This window comes from Giraffa tippelskirchi, chromosome X (genome assembly GCF_054371585.1).
Source record: "Giraffa tippelskirchi isolate mGirTip1 chromosome X, T2T-mGirTip1v1.2.pri, whole genome shotgun sequence".
NCBI lineage: Eukaryota > Metazoa > Chordata > Mammalia > Artiodactyla > Giraffidae > Giraffa > Giraffa tippelskirchi.
In genome coordinates this window covers 113,152,488-113,170,928 of record NC_137289.1, presented here as the reverse complement: position 1 = coordinate 113,170,928, position 18,441 = coordinate 113,152,488, and the positions used below count along the sequence as shown (strand labels likewise).

The following is an 18,441-nucleotide window of genomic DNA, read 5'->3' as shown; positions in this document are numbered from 1 at the left end:
ATTGCACTGAGATGATAAGGTTCTATTAGCTCCAAGGACTTGTAAATACAGTTCCTTGTCCAGATTTGGGAAGTTCTCAGCTATTGTTACTTTAAGCCCTCTGCCTGCTTCTCCCTTTTTTCTTCTGGTATACCCATTAATCTTAACTCTCTCCCTTTTATACTCATATCATTTCTAAATTCCAATCCTCAAGCTTATTTCTTCTCTTTTCCATCTGATCTCTATTTCAAATGCTTTCTGATACATTTTTTCTTATTTGAGTTCTCAACTCCTTATAGAATCTCAGTCACTTTGGTGAAATAGGCCTGTCCGTTCATTTTATTCCTGAGTTCACAGAAGTGCTGTTTTGATTTCTTTGTTAGATTGCAATATTCTATCTTTGGCCTCGGTTGCTGGAGAATTGTCATCTTCTTTTTGTGATACCATGTTACTATGAGTTTTTTTCTTTCATAGTGTTTGAGAGCCTCTGCTGCCTTGTTTGTCATAGGGAGCATCTTTCTTATTTAGGTAAGATTTTGTTTACTTCCATTCAGATTAGTAGTTAAGAGCCTTGCTTCTGCTTTCCAGAAGGTGGTGCTATAGCAAAAGTTTTAGTCCTTAGTAGAGGAATCAACTCCCTGCTCGGGCTGGGAGTATACATAGGGAAAAAACAATGGTGGCAAAAACTTTTTTTAAAAGGTGGCAGCAGAGTGTGAGATGTGTACGTACTGGGGGCTTTGGGTGCCCATGGCCTGGTCGGGGGAATCTTCAAGTAGGGGGTGGTGGGCATCTTTTACAGGCATCTCAGGGCAGACAGCAGGAGGTATATTCCTCCAGTTCCCTTGGTCTGCCTTCTTTCCTCTTCCTCCCCACAATTGTGGGTGTCTCACATCAGCTATGCAGGATGTTGCTGAAGAGCAACGGGAGCCTCCAGCTGTAGCCCCCATGGCCTGACAGACTTTCACTCACCCCCTTTCATTTCCTTTGCTAGGGAGGTCACCACTGGTGTTGCCACTGCTGCTTCTGCAGTTCCCTTTACCTCAGGAGCTTCTTCTGAGCTCCTATCTACTCACTTTCATATGCACAGATGGACAGATTTCTTTGCTGGCCTGTGCAGAGGTTCTTTCGTTTATTTATGGATGTCCAACTACAAGTTAGAGGGGAAGGAAAAAAAAGGCAAGACTCCCGTACCATGACATACCACAGTGTACTCATTCTTCAAATAGTCTATATCTCATTAGGCAAAGTGTCTGGAATAGAATAGAACAGAAGACTTGTTTGAAGAAATCTGAGCAGCTCCTTAAACATCAGCCCATCTTCAAGCCTTGGATCTTTCAGGTATGGGGCAAAGGACACAGGCTGGCTTTTCACAGATAGGAGAGCTGGTGACAAGTGATCTTTTGAAATGTTTATGGCTTCATGTACTCGCCATTGGTTAATCTTCGTTTCCCAGTCATGTCGTTGACCTTTTATCTGGTAGATACATCTGAGGAAGACAGAGGTCAAAGAGCAGCTACTAGGGGAAAAATCATTTGTAAATGAAATATAAACCTATTCACAGGATAGCAATCACTGTCTAGTGTTCAAAAGTGTCAAATCTGCTTCTAGTTTTAAACCTCCAGGTTGGAATTTGGACTTTCCATCATTGATTTAGTTATTTGTTCAGGAATTGATTGAAATTTTCCCTTCAGTTTCAGAATGTCAGTTTGGATCAGGGTTTGCTTATGAGAGTTGAGAGAGTCCAACTCCTAGTTTTAAAAGTATGGTTTTTCAGGCCTGACCTTAGGCAAATACTAATACAGAGACTTCCCTTGGAAGGCCTCATGAGGGAAAGCTGCTTGCCCCACACAGACTGGTGGTATACAGTCAGTCAATGAATCACAGCCACTGGCTGGAACTGTAGTCAAGGACTGGAAGTGTCCTGTCACATATTTGTATTCCTAGCCCAAGTGACTTCATTCCTAGGTCTCTGAGGCCTTGAGCAGAGGTCTTCACATTTCTCTCCTGGGGCTTTACAGGAGGAAGGGAGGGAAGCCGGGAGACGTTTTTCCCCGATTCAGGATCCAGTACTTTCCCACTCCTAGCTGCTCATCCTTCCATGACCCCAGAGCCCATAAAGCTGCCAGAGCTGGGTCTCCCTCAACAGTGTGACAACCTCATGTCTTTGTGACCCACCTGAGCTTTCATCTGGTGAACACTGGTCCATTGGAGAGAATGCAGATGGAAAAATAGAAGATGGAAGCTCAAGTTTTAGCTTCTTGGTTTATAGCAGCACAGTAAGTGATAAAAGTCTTACCTCTTTCATTGCCAACTTGTTGCTTTAGGGGCTCCTCTGACACTTGAAAGTTCAGCTCTCTCAGCTCAACTGAGCTCCTCCTGAGACTAATTTTTCCATTCTTAAAACACCAATAATTGCAGTCTGAAGACCTGTGACCCCACTAAGCAAGTGTGGCTAGTGCTTGAAAAAAATGATTTTTAGTACATTTGCTCTAAAATATTTTATTAGTGAGTTTTATATAAAACAGAAGATACGTACGTGTCACACTGTATAAATGCATGGGGAGCCTGTATATAGTTGTAGTTTCTAGTTTCTCTACCAAAGTAACCGGCCATGATGGAATTGAGAGAGTAAGTATATTCAGTTTTTGGTACAAAGTACAAAAAGCAGTGTTAAATTTTTAAGTGCCAAGAAAGCTTATAATAATAAAATAGACTTTAAAAATTACAAATAAGAATCTGTACATCAAGGATATTTTTCAGGCCTTTCTGTGCATGTAGCTCGATGGAGAGAGAAGAGGCACTATTGAGAGAGGACACAGCCCATCAGGTGTTACAGGTCTGGCCCATTTCTGCTTGCAGGACCATCTCCTCTTTTCTCAAGGGGAAAGTGTCAATCAGGTTGAAGAGGGCCACAGGTGTCACCAGGGAGACATAGCGCTCCTTGTCCACGCCATGCTTATCCAGTACCACGATGCTGAAGGAATAGAGTGGAATTCGCAGCAACAGCCTAGGACAAAGAGAAGACTAGGTCAGAATTGTCTTCCCAAGGACTGGTGAGCTAACTAGAGTCCTAGAGTGAACCTGTGTGCACAGAAAGACTTACTATCACAAAGGACTGAATTATCCTTTAGACCTTTTCCTCTCAAAGTGTGGTACATCGCATGGGAACTTCTTAACAATGGAGAATCCCAGGCACCACCCACCCACCCCCCACCAAACCTACTGAATTAGAAGCTGCATTCACTCAACAGGTTGAGTAGGACAGCTTTAGACTGTAATGGGCAGGAAGACTTTAGACCTGCAATGGTGCTATGTACCAATAGTTGCTCCTAGGCATGTTCAACAATGCTAACAATTTTTTTGTATTCCATTGGAGTCAACCCCTAATTGCAGATGAGGTTTGCACAACCACAGATGCACTAGAGCCACTGGTTATCAGCAGGGGTGATTTCGGCTCCCAGGGGACATTTGGTTCTGTATGAACAGTTTTGGTGTTCACCATGTGTGACGGGTGTGACTGGCCTCTAATGGTAGGAAGCTAGGGCTGCTGCCTGCCATCCTACAATGCACAGAACAGCCTGCTACTCACGAAAATGTCCATAGTGCCATGGTTGAACAATCCTGGCCTGGTGGTGGTGTAGTTGCCAAGTCTAGATGAAGCTAATTGAAATTCTGTTCCAAACATTCCAGCTGTGGCCCAGCTAGCTCACAACTGCATAAGAGGGGACAGAACTTGCTCTTCACCCTAGTTTTATTCACTTGGTTGATTGGGTTTTTTTTAATACATCAAGTAATTTCAAGAAGCATTTGAAGTGGTTTCAAGGGCCTGTTTTTTCTGTCCTACCCCATTAGAATTTCAAATGTATAAAATAATGTATTTCATTAGAAACCTGTTTAGATGAAAAAAGCCAGGGAAAGCAAACAGATGAGTTTGGGGCAGGGGGAGGAGCCCACTCAGCTACACAACAAAATGTGGAGAAGAGACTGTCTCACACACAATCTCAAGATAGAGTACATACTGCCATCTGGATTTAAAGTGACTATTTTTTCCCCTCACACAGATTAAGGAAAAAAAATCATTATTCAAAATCCGAGCTGACTATACTTTATTCCGCTCTATTTTTTTTTTTTTTTGGCTGAGCCACACAGGATCTCCGTTCACCAACCAGGGACTGAACCTGTGCTCCCTGCAGTGGAAGTACAGAGTCCCAACCACTGGACCACCAGGGAAGTCCCTCTTCTGGCTTTTAACAGTGAGTTGCAGGAGAGATGAGAATAGTTTCTATTTTATCCCAGTGGGAAACTAAATTGTTCATCCATTTGTGTGTGTGTTGCTTAGTCATGTTCGACTCTTTGTGGCCCCATGGACTGTGGCCCGCCAGGCTCCTCTGTCCACTTCTAGCGAGTAGAAATAAAAGGCAGCATTACCATATCTCCCATGGTTTCTCGTGGTGGTAAGAGGGGAACTCGGGAGTAGATGACCTCAAGAAGTGCATTAATGAGTTTTGGAACATTTAAATCTTGAGCATGAAAGTGATGTTAGAATGGAGAACTAAACTTCTCTGCATCTTTAAAAAGAAGACTAATTAGGGATTTCCCAGGTGATGCTAGTGGTAAAGAACACACCTGCCAATGCAGGAGACGTAAGAAACACAGGTTCGATCCCTGGGTTGGGAAGATCCCCTGGAGATGGAAATAGCAACCCACTCCAGTATTCTTGCCTGGACAATTCCATGGACAGAGGCTGGGGGGGGGGGGCTACAGTCCATAGGGTCTCAAAGAATTGGACACAAGTGATGCACACCTACCTGTCTTTATCTCCCCATACATGCACATAGGTATATAGGTACACACAGCAGCTAAACTGCTAACAGTGAAGGGAGATTTAAAAAGAAGAACAGAACAGGAAACAAGAGAGAAAAGTACGTTTGGAAGGAAAAAGGAACTAGGCAATGTTGTGGTGGCTGGAGCCGATGGGAAAGGGTGACCAATATAGAATTGGAGTATTTGCTGTTACAGTACTTTAGGACAGAAATCCCCCATGGTGCCACCATCTGCTGCTACCACACACATTCCTCCTGTGGGCCTTGATTGACAGAATATTAAGAGGGAAAGCTGCCATTGGAAGAGAGGAATTGTCAGATCAGCAGGCTATCAACAGGTATAGAAATGCATCCTGCCATGGCTAAGAAACCACAGAAATTTTGGAGATAAGACATCCTACAGGATGAGGGATGGTACCGGCAATATTTCAGAGTTACTCAAATATCGGGTTGATATGAATTTCAGAGCAAGTTCTAGAGAACTAGACAAAACACTAAGGGAGGTTTCAGTTCAAAATCCTAATGTAGGAAGAGTCTGAACTTACCTCTTCCCATTGACACACCAAATCTACATACAGAGCAATTTCCCCAGAAAAAAAACCTAAAAACTATGAGAGTGACTTTCGCATATCAGGAAAATGAGAAGGAAATCACATCAAAGTAGGTATAAAAGGCTGAGACAATATATTGGCCAAAAACCCAGCAATATCTCCACAGTCCCCACCCATGTGTGGGGACCAGCAGTCAGGAGGGCACTCATAACCTGGAGCTTCTCCCTGAGTAGTAGACAGTTTCTCTTCCACAGCAGGCTCTCCAGCATTTAAGACCTGCCGCAGAGAGACAACCCCCCAAATATCTCTCCAAAGCAGTGGGGCTCATAGCCACGAGAGCTGCTGTCACAAACTCAAACAGTTCTTAAAGGGAAGACTAATGCACCCCAAGACACAGTGTAGAAGCATCCATTTAAAAGTACCCAGACTTTATGTGAATAGGCTCATTTGATAATCTTAAGTAAGCAGACTGAGGGGCCAGGGGTATGTTGGTGTGAGCAATTTTCAAACTCCCTCTACCAGGTGAAAGCCAGCAGAAACCATCTCTTACCTCTTTTTCTGGCCGACTGCCACCTCCATGGTCCACCTAGGGTAGACATTTTCCTGTGTTCTTTCTGCCTTTCTAAAGCCAGCAGCTACCTTTTACCACCCCTCCACCCCCATGGCTCTGGTAGCCAACAGGGCCTTTTGCTTGCAGTCCCTCAGGACTGTATCTGCATACGTTAAAAGCTGCTGCCTGCACGTATGCCTTCCAATCAGCCTGAATCTAGGTGCTCACTGATCCTCTCCATTGGAGCATTAACAGGTCTTGGCACACCCTCAAACACTGGGAACTACTGAAAATAAGCTCCTTGGACAATCACAAAGGATTGCAAGAGAAACTAGGGTTCATCTCCTACCTGGGGCCAGTCCTTCAAGACTAGAAGTGCCCATTGCAGCTAATGCATAGAAACCAACAGAGAGCCAACTAAAATGGAGAAACAAAGGAATATATGTTCTTCTATATAAAAACAGAGAAACATATAGGATAGATAGGTAACCAACACAGACCTACTATATAGCACAGAAATCTCTACTCAATATTCTGTAATAACCTGTATGAGAAAATATTTATTCAAGGAATATGTATGTGTAAGTGAATCACTTTTCTGTACACCTGAAACATATATTGTAAATCAACTATATTCTACTAAAATTAAAATTAAAAAGACAATTGTCAAAAAACTTAGGCTAAATAAAAACTTAGGTTGAAATGGGAGCCAGAAAAAATTAAGAAGGTCAAGATGGTAACATCATACCATTACACCAAAAACAAGACCCTTTTCAGTGTGAAGACCTGTGTGGTTGCATAGGTCACACACCTGTGAAGCTGGCTCTGTGTCTCTAAGTCCACCAAATCTTTCCTAACAATGAAAACATACTAACCCAACCTTGTGTTCCAGGACAGGACAGTCCAAGAATAGGTAATTGCAATTCCTCATCCAAGGAGATTTCTATTACCCAACCTTATCCTGCCTTTTATACTGTCAGCCATCATTCAAGGCAGCTTCTTTAGCTTTATACCTCTGTTTCTCAGAGCAAGGAGGAAAGAAGGAGCTTAATGTTTGGCAAGTCCTAAGGTGGTGTAGTGGTTAGGAGTTTGGTTCCCAATGCAGGGGTCATGGGTTTGATTCCAGGAGAGAGGAGGGTATTTATACATTTGTAAATGTATATAACCAGCATAGCAACACTTAAATATACACATATATTTATATATATAGCAAATATTAACAGACATAAAAGGAGAAGTACAAGGACAATGATAGTAGGGGACATTAATACGCAGCTTACAACAGTGGACAGATATCCAGATGGAAGCTCAGTAACAGAACAGCCTTAAACACATTAAACTGTGGATTTCATAGAGAAATACACATCCCATCCAAAGCAAGAGAATATCTATTCTTCATGTGCATATGGAACATTCTACAGGATAGATCTTTAATTAAAATGATGAAAATCATAGCCAGCATCTTTTTCGATCATAATGTATCAAACTTAGAAATCAAATATAAGAAAACTGGAAACATTTACAAATAATGTGGCAAATAAACAGTGTGTTAGACTGAAGCGACTTAGCAGCAGCAGCAGCAGCAGTGGACAAGTGACTCAAATAGAAATAAAATATATTTAGTCATATGAAAATGGAAATAAAACATCCTAAAACTTATGAAATGCATCAAAAGCAGTTCCGAGAGAGAAGTTCAGGGCAATAAATACTTATCAAAACAAAAATCTCAAAAGAAACTTAACTTGACATCTGAAACAACTAGAAAGAACCAAAGTTAGGAAAAAATAAGGATCAGAGAAGAAATAAATGGAGAGACAAAAAAGACAATAGAAAAGACCACTGCAACAAGAGGTGGGTCTTTCCAAAGGTAAAATTCATAAAACTTTAGGTAGACTCACCAGGACAGTTTGGATTCAAACATAAATCAGAAATGAAAGAGGAGACTCACAACTGATATCACAGATATGCAAAGAACAAGAGACTACTGTGAAAATTTATATGCCAAGAAATTTGACAGCCTAGAAGTGGTGGATAAATTCCTAGAAAAATACAACCCTCCAAGACTGAATTATGAACAAATAGAAACTCTTAACAAACTACTATTAAGAAGATTGAATCACTAATCAAAAACCTCCCAACAAATAAAAGTCTAGGACCAGATGGTTACACAACTGAATTCTACCTTCATTCAAAGAAGAATGAATACTAATCCTTTTCAAACTCTCCCAAAAACTAGGAGAGGAGGTTCCATTTTAAAACTCAGTTTACAAGGCGACCATTTGCTGGTAACCCAGACCAGACAAGGATACCAGAAAATTACATGCCAACATCCCTGGTGAATGCAAATGCAAATATCCTCAACATTTGTAAAACAATTCAACATGTTTATACATTTCCAAGATGCAAAGATGATTCAACATCTACCAATCATGTTATGCCATATTAATAAAATGAATGATAAAAATCATATAATCCCAATAGTTTCAGAAAAAGCATTTGACAAAACTCACCATCCGTTTATGATCAAAACTTTCTCAACAATGTGGGTATAGTGGGAACAAACCTTGACATCATAAAACCCATATATAAACAAGGCCACAGCTAAGTTTATACTTGATGGTAAAAAGCTAAAAGCTTTTTGTCGAAGATGAGAAACAAGACAAGGATGCCCATTCTTGCCACTTGGAGTCAACATGCTATTGTTAGTCCTAGCCAGACTTGGTACACAACAAAAAGAGAAAAAAGACATCCAAATTGGAAAATAAAACTGTCATTATTTCTGGATTTCATGATGTTATATATAGAAAGCCCTAAAGACTCCAACAAAATACTGTTAGATTAATAAACCAAATTCAGGAAAGCTTCTGGATACAAAATGGATATACGAAAATCTCGGGCATTTCTATACACTAATAAGCAAATCTTAAAGTCTTTCCAACAGTAGTAGATATAATGGTCATCCAATATAATTTGCCCATTCTCATCCAGTTTAGATCATTGATTCCTAAAAAGTTGATGCGCAGTCTTGCCACCTCCTGTTTGACCACATTAAATTTATGATGATTCATGGAACGAACATTCCAGGTTCCTATGCAACATGGTTCTTTACTGCATCCGACTTTACTTTCAGCACCAGACACATCCACAACTGGGCATCGTTTCCACTTTGGCTCAGCCTTTTCATTTCTTCTAGAGCTATTTCTCTGCTTTTCTCCAGTAGTATATTGTACAAAAATCAAGACAGGGAGCTGACTGTGGCTCATATCATGAGTTGCTTATTGCAAAATACAGACTTAAATTGAAGAAAGAAAGGAAAACCACTAGGCCATTCGGGTATGACCTAAATCAAATCCCTGACGATTATACAGTGGAAGTGACAGATTCAAGGGATTAGATCTGGTAAACAGAGTGCCTGAAGAACTGCAAACAGATGTTCATAACATTGTACAGGAGGCAGTGACCAAAACTATCCTCCAGTAAAGATATGCAACAAGACAAAATGGTCTCATGAAGAGGCCTTAAAAATAGCTTTGAAAGAAAGACAAGCGAAAGGCAAAGGAGAAAATGAAAGATATTCCCATCTGAAAGCAGAGTTCCAAATAATAGCTAGGAGAGATTTAAAAAAAAAAAAGCCTTCTTAAACTAACACTGCAAAGAAATAGAGGAAAAGAATAAAGTGGGAAAGACTAGAGGTCTCTTCAAGAAAATTAGAGATACCAGGGGAACATTTCATACAAAGATGGGCACAATAAAGGACAGAAATGGTATGGACATTAGAGAAGCAGAAAATATTAAGACATGGCAAGAATATACAGAACTGCACAAAAAAGGGCTTAATGACCCGTATAACCACAAGGGTGTGATCACTCACCTAGAGCCAGACATCCTGCAGTGTGAAGTCCAGTGGGCCGTTGGAATCATTACTACGAATAAAGCTAGTGGATGTGATGAGCTATTTCAAATTCTAAAAGATGCTGTTGTGCAAGTGCTGCACTCAATATGCCAGCAAATTTGGAAAAGTCAGCAGTGGTGGTCACAGGACTGCAAAAGGTCAATTTTCATTCTAATAAAAAAATGGGCAATGCCAAAGAATGTTCAAATTACCGTCCAACTGCACTCATTTCACGTACTAGCAAGATAATGCTCAAAATCCTTCAAGCTAGGCTTCTACAGTCCGTGAACCATGAACTTCCAGATATAGAAGCTTTATTTAGAAAATGAAGAGGACCGGATATCAAATTTCCAACATCCCTTGGATCATACAAAAACCAAGGGAATCCAAGAAAAACATCTACATTTGCTTCATTGACTACTCTAAGCCTTTGACTGTGTGGATCACAACAAACTGGGGAAAATTCTCAGAGAGATGGGAATACCAGATCATTGTGCCTGCCTTCTAAGAAACCTATATGCAGGTCAAGAAGCAACCATTAGAACTGGACATGGAAAAATGGACTGGTTCAAAATTGGGAAAGGAATACATCAAGGCTACATATTGTCACCCTGCTTATTTAACTTCTATGCAGAGTACATCATGCAAAATGCTGGGCTAGATGAAGCTCAAGCTGGTATCAAGACTGCCAGGAGAAAGATCAATAACCTCAGGTAACACCAACCTAATGGCAGAAAGTGAAGAGGAACTAAAGAGACTGGCTGATGGTGAAAGAGGAGAGTGAAAAGGCTGGATTAAAATTCAACATTCAAAAAACTAAGATCCTGGCATCTGGTCCCATCACTTCATGGCAAATAGATACGGAAAAGGTGGAAACAGTGACAGACTTTATTTTCTTGAGCTCCAAATAACTGTGTATGGTGACTGCAGCCTCAAAAATCAAATAACACTTGCTCCTTGGAAAAAAAAAGCTATGACAAACCAAGACAGCGTATTAAAAAGCAGAGACATCATTTTGCCGACAAAGGTTCGTTTAGTAAAAGCTATCACTTTTCCAGTAATCATATAAGGATGTGAGAGTTGGACCATAAAGAAGGTTGATCGAAGAAGAATTGATGCTTTGGAAGTGTGGTGGTGAAGACTCTTGAGAGACCTTGGACAGCAAAGAGATCAAACCAGTCAATATTCAGGAAATCAACCCTGAATATTTATTGGAAGGACTGATGCTGAAGCTCCAATACTTTGGCCACCTGATGCAAAGAATCACCTCTTCGGAAAAGACCTTGAAGCTGGGAGAGATTGAGGGAAGAAGGAGAATGGGGCGACAGATGATGAGATGGTTAGATGGCATCACTGACTCAATGGATGTGAGTTTGAGCAAACTCTGGGAAAGAGTGAAAGACAGAGAAGCCTGGCGTGCTGCAGTCAATGGGGGACACAACGATTTGGACAAGAGTGAGGGAATGAAGAACAACAAGAATAATAAAGTACCAGAAATAGAAAAATCACTTTTCTAGTTGTATGAAAATCAATAAATACCTAGAGTAAACTTTACCAAGAATTCTAAGGACTTGTACGTTGAAAACAATAGACATTCCATTTCAAAACTATGAAGCCTTTGGTAAAAGCACAAGGCAGTGGTTCACTCACTGTGATCCCCAGACCAGCAGCATTAGCAACGTCTGGAAACATCCTAGAAATGCAAGTTCTCAGGCCCCACCATAGACCTAGCCCAGCAAAAACTCTGGGGCAGGGGCCCCATACTGTTTTAACAGCTCTCCCAGAGATTCTGAGATAGGGCAAAGCTCGAGAACCACTGTATAATTCCTTCATGCTGCTTATTTACTTTTTACACCATCATCATTAGCCTACAGAGGTCTACAGTAGCCCCAACAGATACAACCTGAATCAGACATTTTCTTAAATCGATTTTTCTATCCTTCAAATTTAAACAATTTAAAATCACATCAAGATTTTATAGAGATTCTCTCTATATATCTGCAATCCAGAAAAAACCTGTTAGTAAATTCTACAGCAGGTTTTTTTTTAAAAAATCACTGACACAGTTACTTTTAAATGAGCAATAGCTTCATGAAACCTACTGGGAAAATTTTTAATAAAATGTTTCAGATGTCAACAATCTTCTCAGGTTTTCTTTTTTTCTTCCTTTTATTTTATTTTTTTAATAAATTTATTTATTTTAGTTGGAGGCTAATTACTTTACAATATTGTAGTGGTTTTTGCCATACATTGACATGAATCAGCCATGGGTTTACATGTGTTCCCCATCCTGAAACCCCCTTCCACCTCCCTCCCCATCCCATTTCTCAGGTTTTCTTATCTTTAAATTGGACTGTTGGTAATTATAAATATATTCTTAAAGGGTACTGTCACCCCTGCAAATAGTAAAGCTGATTCCATTTAGAGCCATTTACTTACTTAGCAGCAACATAGCACCAGGCACTGTGCTAGGTACTAGATGCTAATGCAGCAGGACAAATAAGGTTTTGAGTGTTCCCAGGCTTCTCCTCCAACTAAAGAGAATTCAGGCCAATTTATTATTCTATATCCCTGGTCTTCTGAGTTTTTGATCCTGGTGTGGACGGTGCAGACTCTCTGACAAAGTGTGGTGGGTCAAAAGGCAGATGGAATGCCACAGAGCAACTAAGCCTGTGTGTCACAACTACTGAGCCTGTGCTCTAGGGCCCAGGAACCTCAACTATTGAACCTGTTTTCTGCAACTACTGAAGCCTGCCAACTGTAGAGTGTGTGCTCCAAAACAAAAGAAGCCACTGGAATGAGAACCTTGTGCACCACAACTAGAGAGTATCCCCTACTCACTGCAAGTAGAGAACACCCACACAGCAATGAAGCACCAGTGCAATAAAAGATCAAAAAAGTTTAAAAACTAAAACTAAGCAATAGCAACAAGGGATCCAGCAATCCCAGTCTTGGGCATACATCTGCAGAAAACCATAATTCAAAAAGATATGTGCATGCCAATGTTCATAGCAGCACTATTTACAATAGCCAGGACATGAAAGTAACCATGTCTCCATCGACAGGAATATATAAAGATGTGTGTATGCATACACACACACACACACATACACACACACACACATGCCATATAAAAATATCCAGCCATAAAAAAAGGAATGAAATAATGTCACTGGTAACAACATGGGTGGACCAAGACATTGTCATAGTAAATCAAGGAAGTCAGACAAAGACAAATATATCACTGATATGTAGAATCTAAATTAAAAAAAAATGATACAAATGAAGTTATTTACAACACAGAAACAGACTTACAGATATGGAAAACAAACATGATTACCAAAGGGGAAACATGGAGGGGGAAGCATAAAGCAAGAGCTTTGGATTTATATATATACACTACTATATATTCGATTGATAACCAAGAAGAACCTATGTATAGCAAAGGGAAATCTACTCAATATTCTGTGATAACCTATATAAAAAAAAATCTAAAAAAGAATGAATATACGTATACTGAATCACTTTGCTGTATACCTGAAACAAACCACTGTAAAGCAACTCTGCTACAATAAAACAAAAAAGAAATCATTCATGTACATGTTCACAGCAGCACTATTTACAATAGCAAAGACATGGAAGCAACCTAAGTATTCATTGACAAATGAATGCATAAAGAAGATATAGAATATATACACAATGGAAAATTACTTAACTATAAAAAATGCCATTTGAAACATGAATGGAATTAGAAATTATCATATCAAGTGAAGAAAGACAAAGGACAAATATCCTGTGACATCACTTATATGTGGACTCTAAAAAATTGATTTAAATGAACTTGTTTTGTTTTTGAAGTCCCATTTAATATCTTTTAATCCTGTGTATCCCTTAATTAGTTATTATAGTTATTTTATTACTTTTGTCTTTAAACCTTTATACTAGTTTTATATATCCACTACTGTTACTAATATATCTATTTTAAAAATACTATTTGAACCATTTTAAAATAGAAGTAGTTAATTTCAATTTTGTTTGAGGTGTACAACAAAGTGAGAATTATACATAAATATGTATATTGTTTATCAGAATCTTTTCCACTATAGGTTACTGAATACTATTCCCTGTGCTATACACGAAGTCTTTGTAACTTCTCTTTTATACTAGCATGTATATGTTAACCTGAAATTCCTAATTTTTTCCACTCTCCCTCAATCCCCCACTATTTTCTTTGGTAAGCATAAGTTTGTTTTCTATGTCTATGAGTCTATTTTTGTTTTGTAAAAATCTTTGTGGTCCTTTAGAATGTATTCAAACTTAAGTTGTTTTTGAAATAAAAAAACATGATAAACATAAGTTATATACAAGCTTCATGTTGACCAGAAACCAGAAAACTACAGTAGATACACAAACAATAACAAGACAGGAATCTACGCATACCACTGATTCTTTAAATCACACAAAGATAACAAGAAAAGAATGTAACAGAGGAGCTATAAAACAGACATAAAACAATTATGAAAATGGCAGTAAGAATATACCTATCAGTAATTTAAGTGGACTAAATTATCTAATCAAAAGAAAGGGTAGCTGAATGGGGGAAAAAAGACATATCTATATGCTGCCTACAAGGGACTGAATTCAGATGTGAAGGCACACACAAGCTGAAAGTGAAGGAATGGACAAATATATTCTATGCAAGTGCAAACCAAAAGCTGGATAACTTCTCTTATATCAGACAAAATAGACTTTAAAACAAGACTATTATCAGCTAAAGAAGGGCAATACCTAATGATGAAGTCTGCAATCCAAAAAGAAGATACAATGGTTCTAAATCTATATATAGAGAGATAGATGTATATCTCTCTATATAAGCAGCATAGAAGCACTTAAATACACAAGGCAAATATTAATGGACCTAAAAGGAGAAATACGGGGACAATGATACTAGGGGACTTTAATATCCAGCTTACAATGGATAGATCATCCAAACAGAAGCTCAATAACAAAACAGCCTTAAACACATTAAACTGTGGATTTAATGGAGAAATACAGAACATCCCATCCAAAGCAACAGAATATATATTTCTCATGTGCACACAGAACATTCTCTAGGATAGATCATGTAAGGCCATAAACCAACCCTTCATCAACTCAAGATGACTGAAATCATATGATCTTTTTAGATCATAATGTATCAAACTTAGAAATCAAATAGAAGAAAAGTGGAAATATTTACAAATAATGTGGGAATTAAACAGTGTTACTGGAAAACGAGTGACTCAAAGAGAAATAAAAAAATACATTCAGTAAAATGAAAATGGAAATAACAAACTGTAAGACATATGAATCAAGGCGAATTGGAAGTGGTCAACAGGAGATGGAAAGAGTGAATGTCAACATTTTAGCAATCAGCAAACTAAAATGGACTGGAATGGGTGAATTTAACTCAGATGACCATTATATCTACTACTGTGGGCAAGAATCCCTTGGAAGAAATGGGGTAGCCATCATAGTCAACAAAAGAGTCCAAAATTCAGTACTTGGATGCAATCTCAAAAATGACAGAATGATCTCTGTTCGTTTCCAAGACAAACCATTCAATATCATGGTAATCCAAATCTACGCCCTGACCAGTAACACTGAAGAAGCTGAAGTTGAATGGTTCTATGAAGACCTACAAGACCTTCTAGAACTAACACCCAAGAAAGATGTCCTTTTCATTAAAGGGGACTGGAATGCAAAAGTAAGAAGTCAAGAGACACCTGGAGTAGCAGGCAAATTTGTCCTTGGAGTACAGAATGAAGCAGGGCAAAGAGTTTTGCCAAGAGAACGCACTGGTCATAGCAAACACCCTCTTCCAACAACACAAGAGAAGACTCTACACATGGACATCACCAGATGGTCAACACCAAAATCAGATTGATTATATTCTTTGCAGCCAAAGATGGAGAAGCTTATACAGTCAGCAAAAACAAGACCGGGAGCTGACTGTGGCTCAGATCATGAACTCCTTATTGCCAAATTGAGACTTAAATTGAAGAAAGTAGGAAAAACCACTAGATCATTCAGGTATGACCTAAATCAAATCCCTCATGATTATACAGTGGAAGTGACAAAGAGATTTAAGGGACTGGATCTGATAGAGTGCCTGATGAACTATGGATGGAGGTTCATGACATTGTACAAGAGACAGGGATCAAGAATATCCCCAAGAAAAAGAAATGCAAAAAAGCAAAATGGCTGTCTGAAGAGACCTGACAAATAGCTGTGAAAAGAAGAGAAGTGAAAAGCAAAGGAGAAAAGGAAAGATACACCCGTTTGAATGCAGAGTTCCAAAGAATAGCAAGGAGAGACAAGAAAGCCTTCCTTCACTTCACTGCAGTGATCAGTGCAAAGAAATAAGAGGAAAACAACAGAATTGGAAAGACTAGAAATCTCTTCACGAAAATGAGAGATATCAAGGGAACATTTCATGCAAAGATGGGCATAATAAAGGACATAAATGGTATGGACCTAACAAAAGCAGATATTAAGAGGTGGCAAGAATACACAAAAGAACTGTACAAAAAAGATCTTCATGACCCAGATAATCACAATGTTGTGATCACTCACCTAGAGCCAGACATCCTGGAATGTGAAGTCAAGTGGGCCTTAGGAAACATCACTACAAACAAAGGTAGTGGAGGTGGTCGAATTCCAGTTGAGCTATTTCAAATTCTAAAAGATTTGAAAGTGCTGCACTCAATATGCCAGCAAATTTGGAAAACTCAGTGCCACAGGACTGGAAAAGGTCAGTTTTCATTCCAATCCCAAAGAAAGGCAATGCCAAAGAATGCTCAAACTACTGCACAATTGCACTCATCTCACACACTAGTAAAGTAATGCTCAAAATTCTCCAAGCCAGGCTTTAGCAATACGTGAACCATGAACTTGCAGATGTTCAAGCTGGTTTTAGAAAAGGCAGAGGAACCACAGATCAAATTGCCAACATCCGCTGGATCATCGAAAAAGCGAGAGAGTTCCAGAAAAACATCTATTTCTGCTTTATTGACTATGCCAAAGCCTTTGACTGTGTGGATCACAACAAACTGTGGACAATTCTGAAGGAGACGGGAATACCAGACCACCTGACATGGCTTTGAGAAATCTGTATGCAGGTCAAGAGCAACAGTTAGAACTAGACATGGAACAACAGACTGGTTCCAAATAGGAAAAGGAGTACGTCAAGGCTGTATATTGTCACCCTGCTTATTTAACTCATATTCAGAGTACATCATGAGAAATGCTTGGCTGGATGAAGCACAAGCTGGAATCAAGATTGCCGGGAGAAATATCAATAACCTCAGATATGCAGATGACACCACCCTTATGGCAGAAAGTGAAGAACTGAAGAGCCTCTTGATGAAAGTGAAAGAGGAGAGTGAAAAAGTTGGCTTAAAGCTCAACATTCAGAAAACTAAGATCATGGCATCAGGTCCCAGCACTTCATGGGAAATGGATGGGGAAACAGTGTCAGACTTTATTTTGGGGGGCTCCAAAATCACTGCATATGGTGACTGCAGCCATGAAATTAAAAGACGCTTACTCCTTGGAAGAAAAGTTATGGCCAACCTAGATAGCATATTAAAAAGCAGAAACATCACTTTGCCAACAGAGGTCCATCTAGTCAAGGATATTGTTTTTCCAGTAGTCATGTATGGATGTGAGAGTTGGACTATAAAGAAAGCTGAGCACTGAAGAATTGATGCTTTTGAACTGTGGTGTTGGAGAAGACTCTTGAGAGTCCCTTGGAATGTAAGAAGACCCAACCAGTCCATCCTAAAGGAAATCAGTCCTGAATATTCATTGGAAGGACTGATGCTGAAGCTGAAACTCCAATACTTTGGCCACCTGATGTGAAGAGCTGACTCATTTGAAAAGACCCTGATGCTGGGAAAGATTGAAGGTGGGAGGACAAGAGGACGACAGAGGATGAGATGGTTGGATGGCATCACTGACTCAATGGACATGAGTTTGGGTAAACTCTGGGATTTTGTGATGGACAGGGAGGCCTGGCGTGCTGCGGTCCATGGCGTTGCAAAGAGTCAGACACGACTGAGTGACTGAACTGAACTGAACTGAAGACGTACGATAATAAGGATCAGAGAAGAAAGAAATGAAGGAGATATGACATGGGTAAATCCATGGATGATTTATGTTGATATTTGGTAGAAATCAATGCAATACTGTAAAGCAATTATCTTTCAATTATAAATAAATTAATAAAAAGATAATAGAAAAGACCAATGTAATAAGAGCTGCTTCTTTGCCAAAGGTAAAATTCGTATACCCTTAGCTAAACTCACCAGGTCAGAGACGGCTCAAATACAAATCAGAAATTAAAGAGGAGACTCAAAAATGATACCAAAGATATACAAGGGATAAAATACTATTTTGAAAAATTATATGCCAAGAAATTTGACAGCCTAGAAGTAGTGGATAAATTCCTAGAAAAATACAACCTTCCAAGACAGAATTATGAACAAATAGAAAGTTGGAACAAATTACTATTAAGACTGAATCACTAATCAAAAACCTCCCAACAAATAAAAGTTCAGGACTAGATGGTTTCACAAGTGAATTCTAACTACTTTCAAAGACGAA

The 18,441-nt window shown here is 39.3% G+C and overlaps 1 protein-coding gene across 6 annotated transcripts in view; it reads right to left on the bottom strand.

Annotated features, from left to right (window-relative positions):
- Positions 1–2,462: 2,462 nt before the first annotated feature.
- SRPX (sushi repeat containing protein X-linked) overlaps positions 2,463–18,441 on the bottom strand; it is a 154,180-nt gene continuing 138,201 nt past the window's right edge. For all 6 annotated transcript variants that reach the window (XM_081565215.1, XM_081565216.1, XM_081565219.1 and 3 more), the window contains one exon: positions 2,463–2,986. In XM_081565215.1, coding sequence (XP_081421341.1) covers positions 2,803–2,986 — 184 coding nt within the window. In that variant the 3' untranslated portion in view covers positions 2,463–2,802. The remainder of the gene's footprint in view (positions 2,987–18,441) is intronic.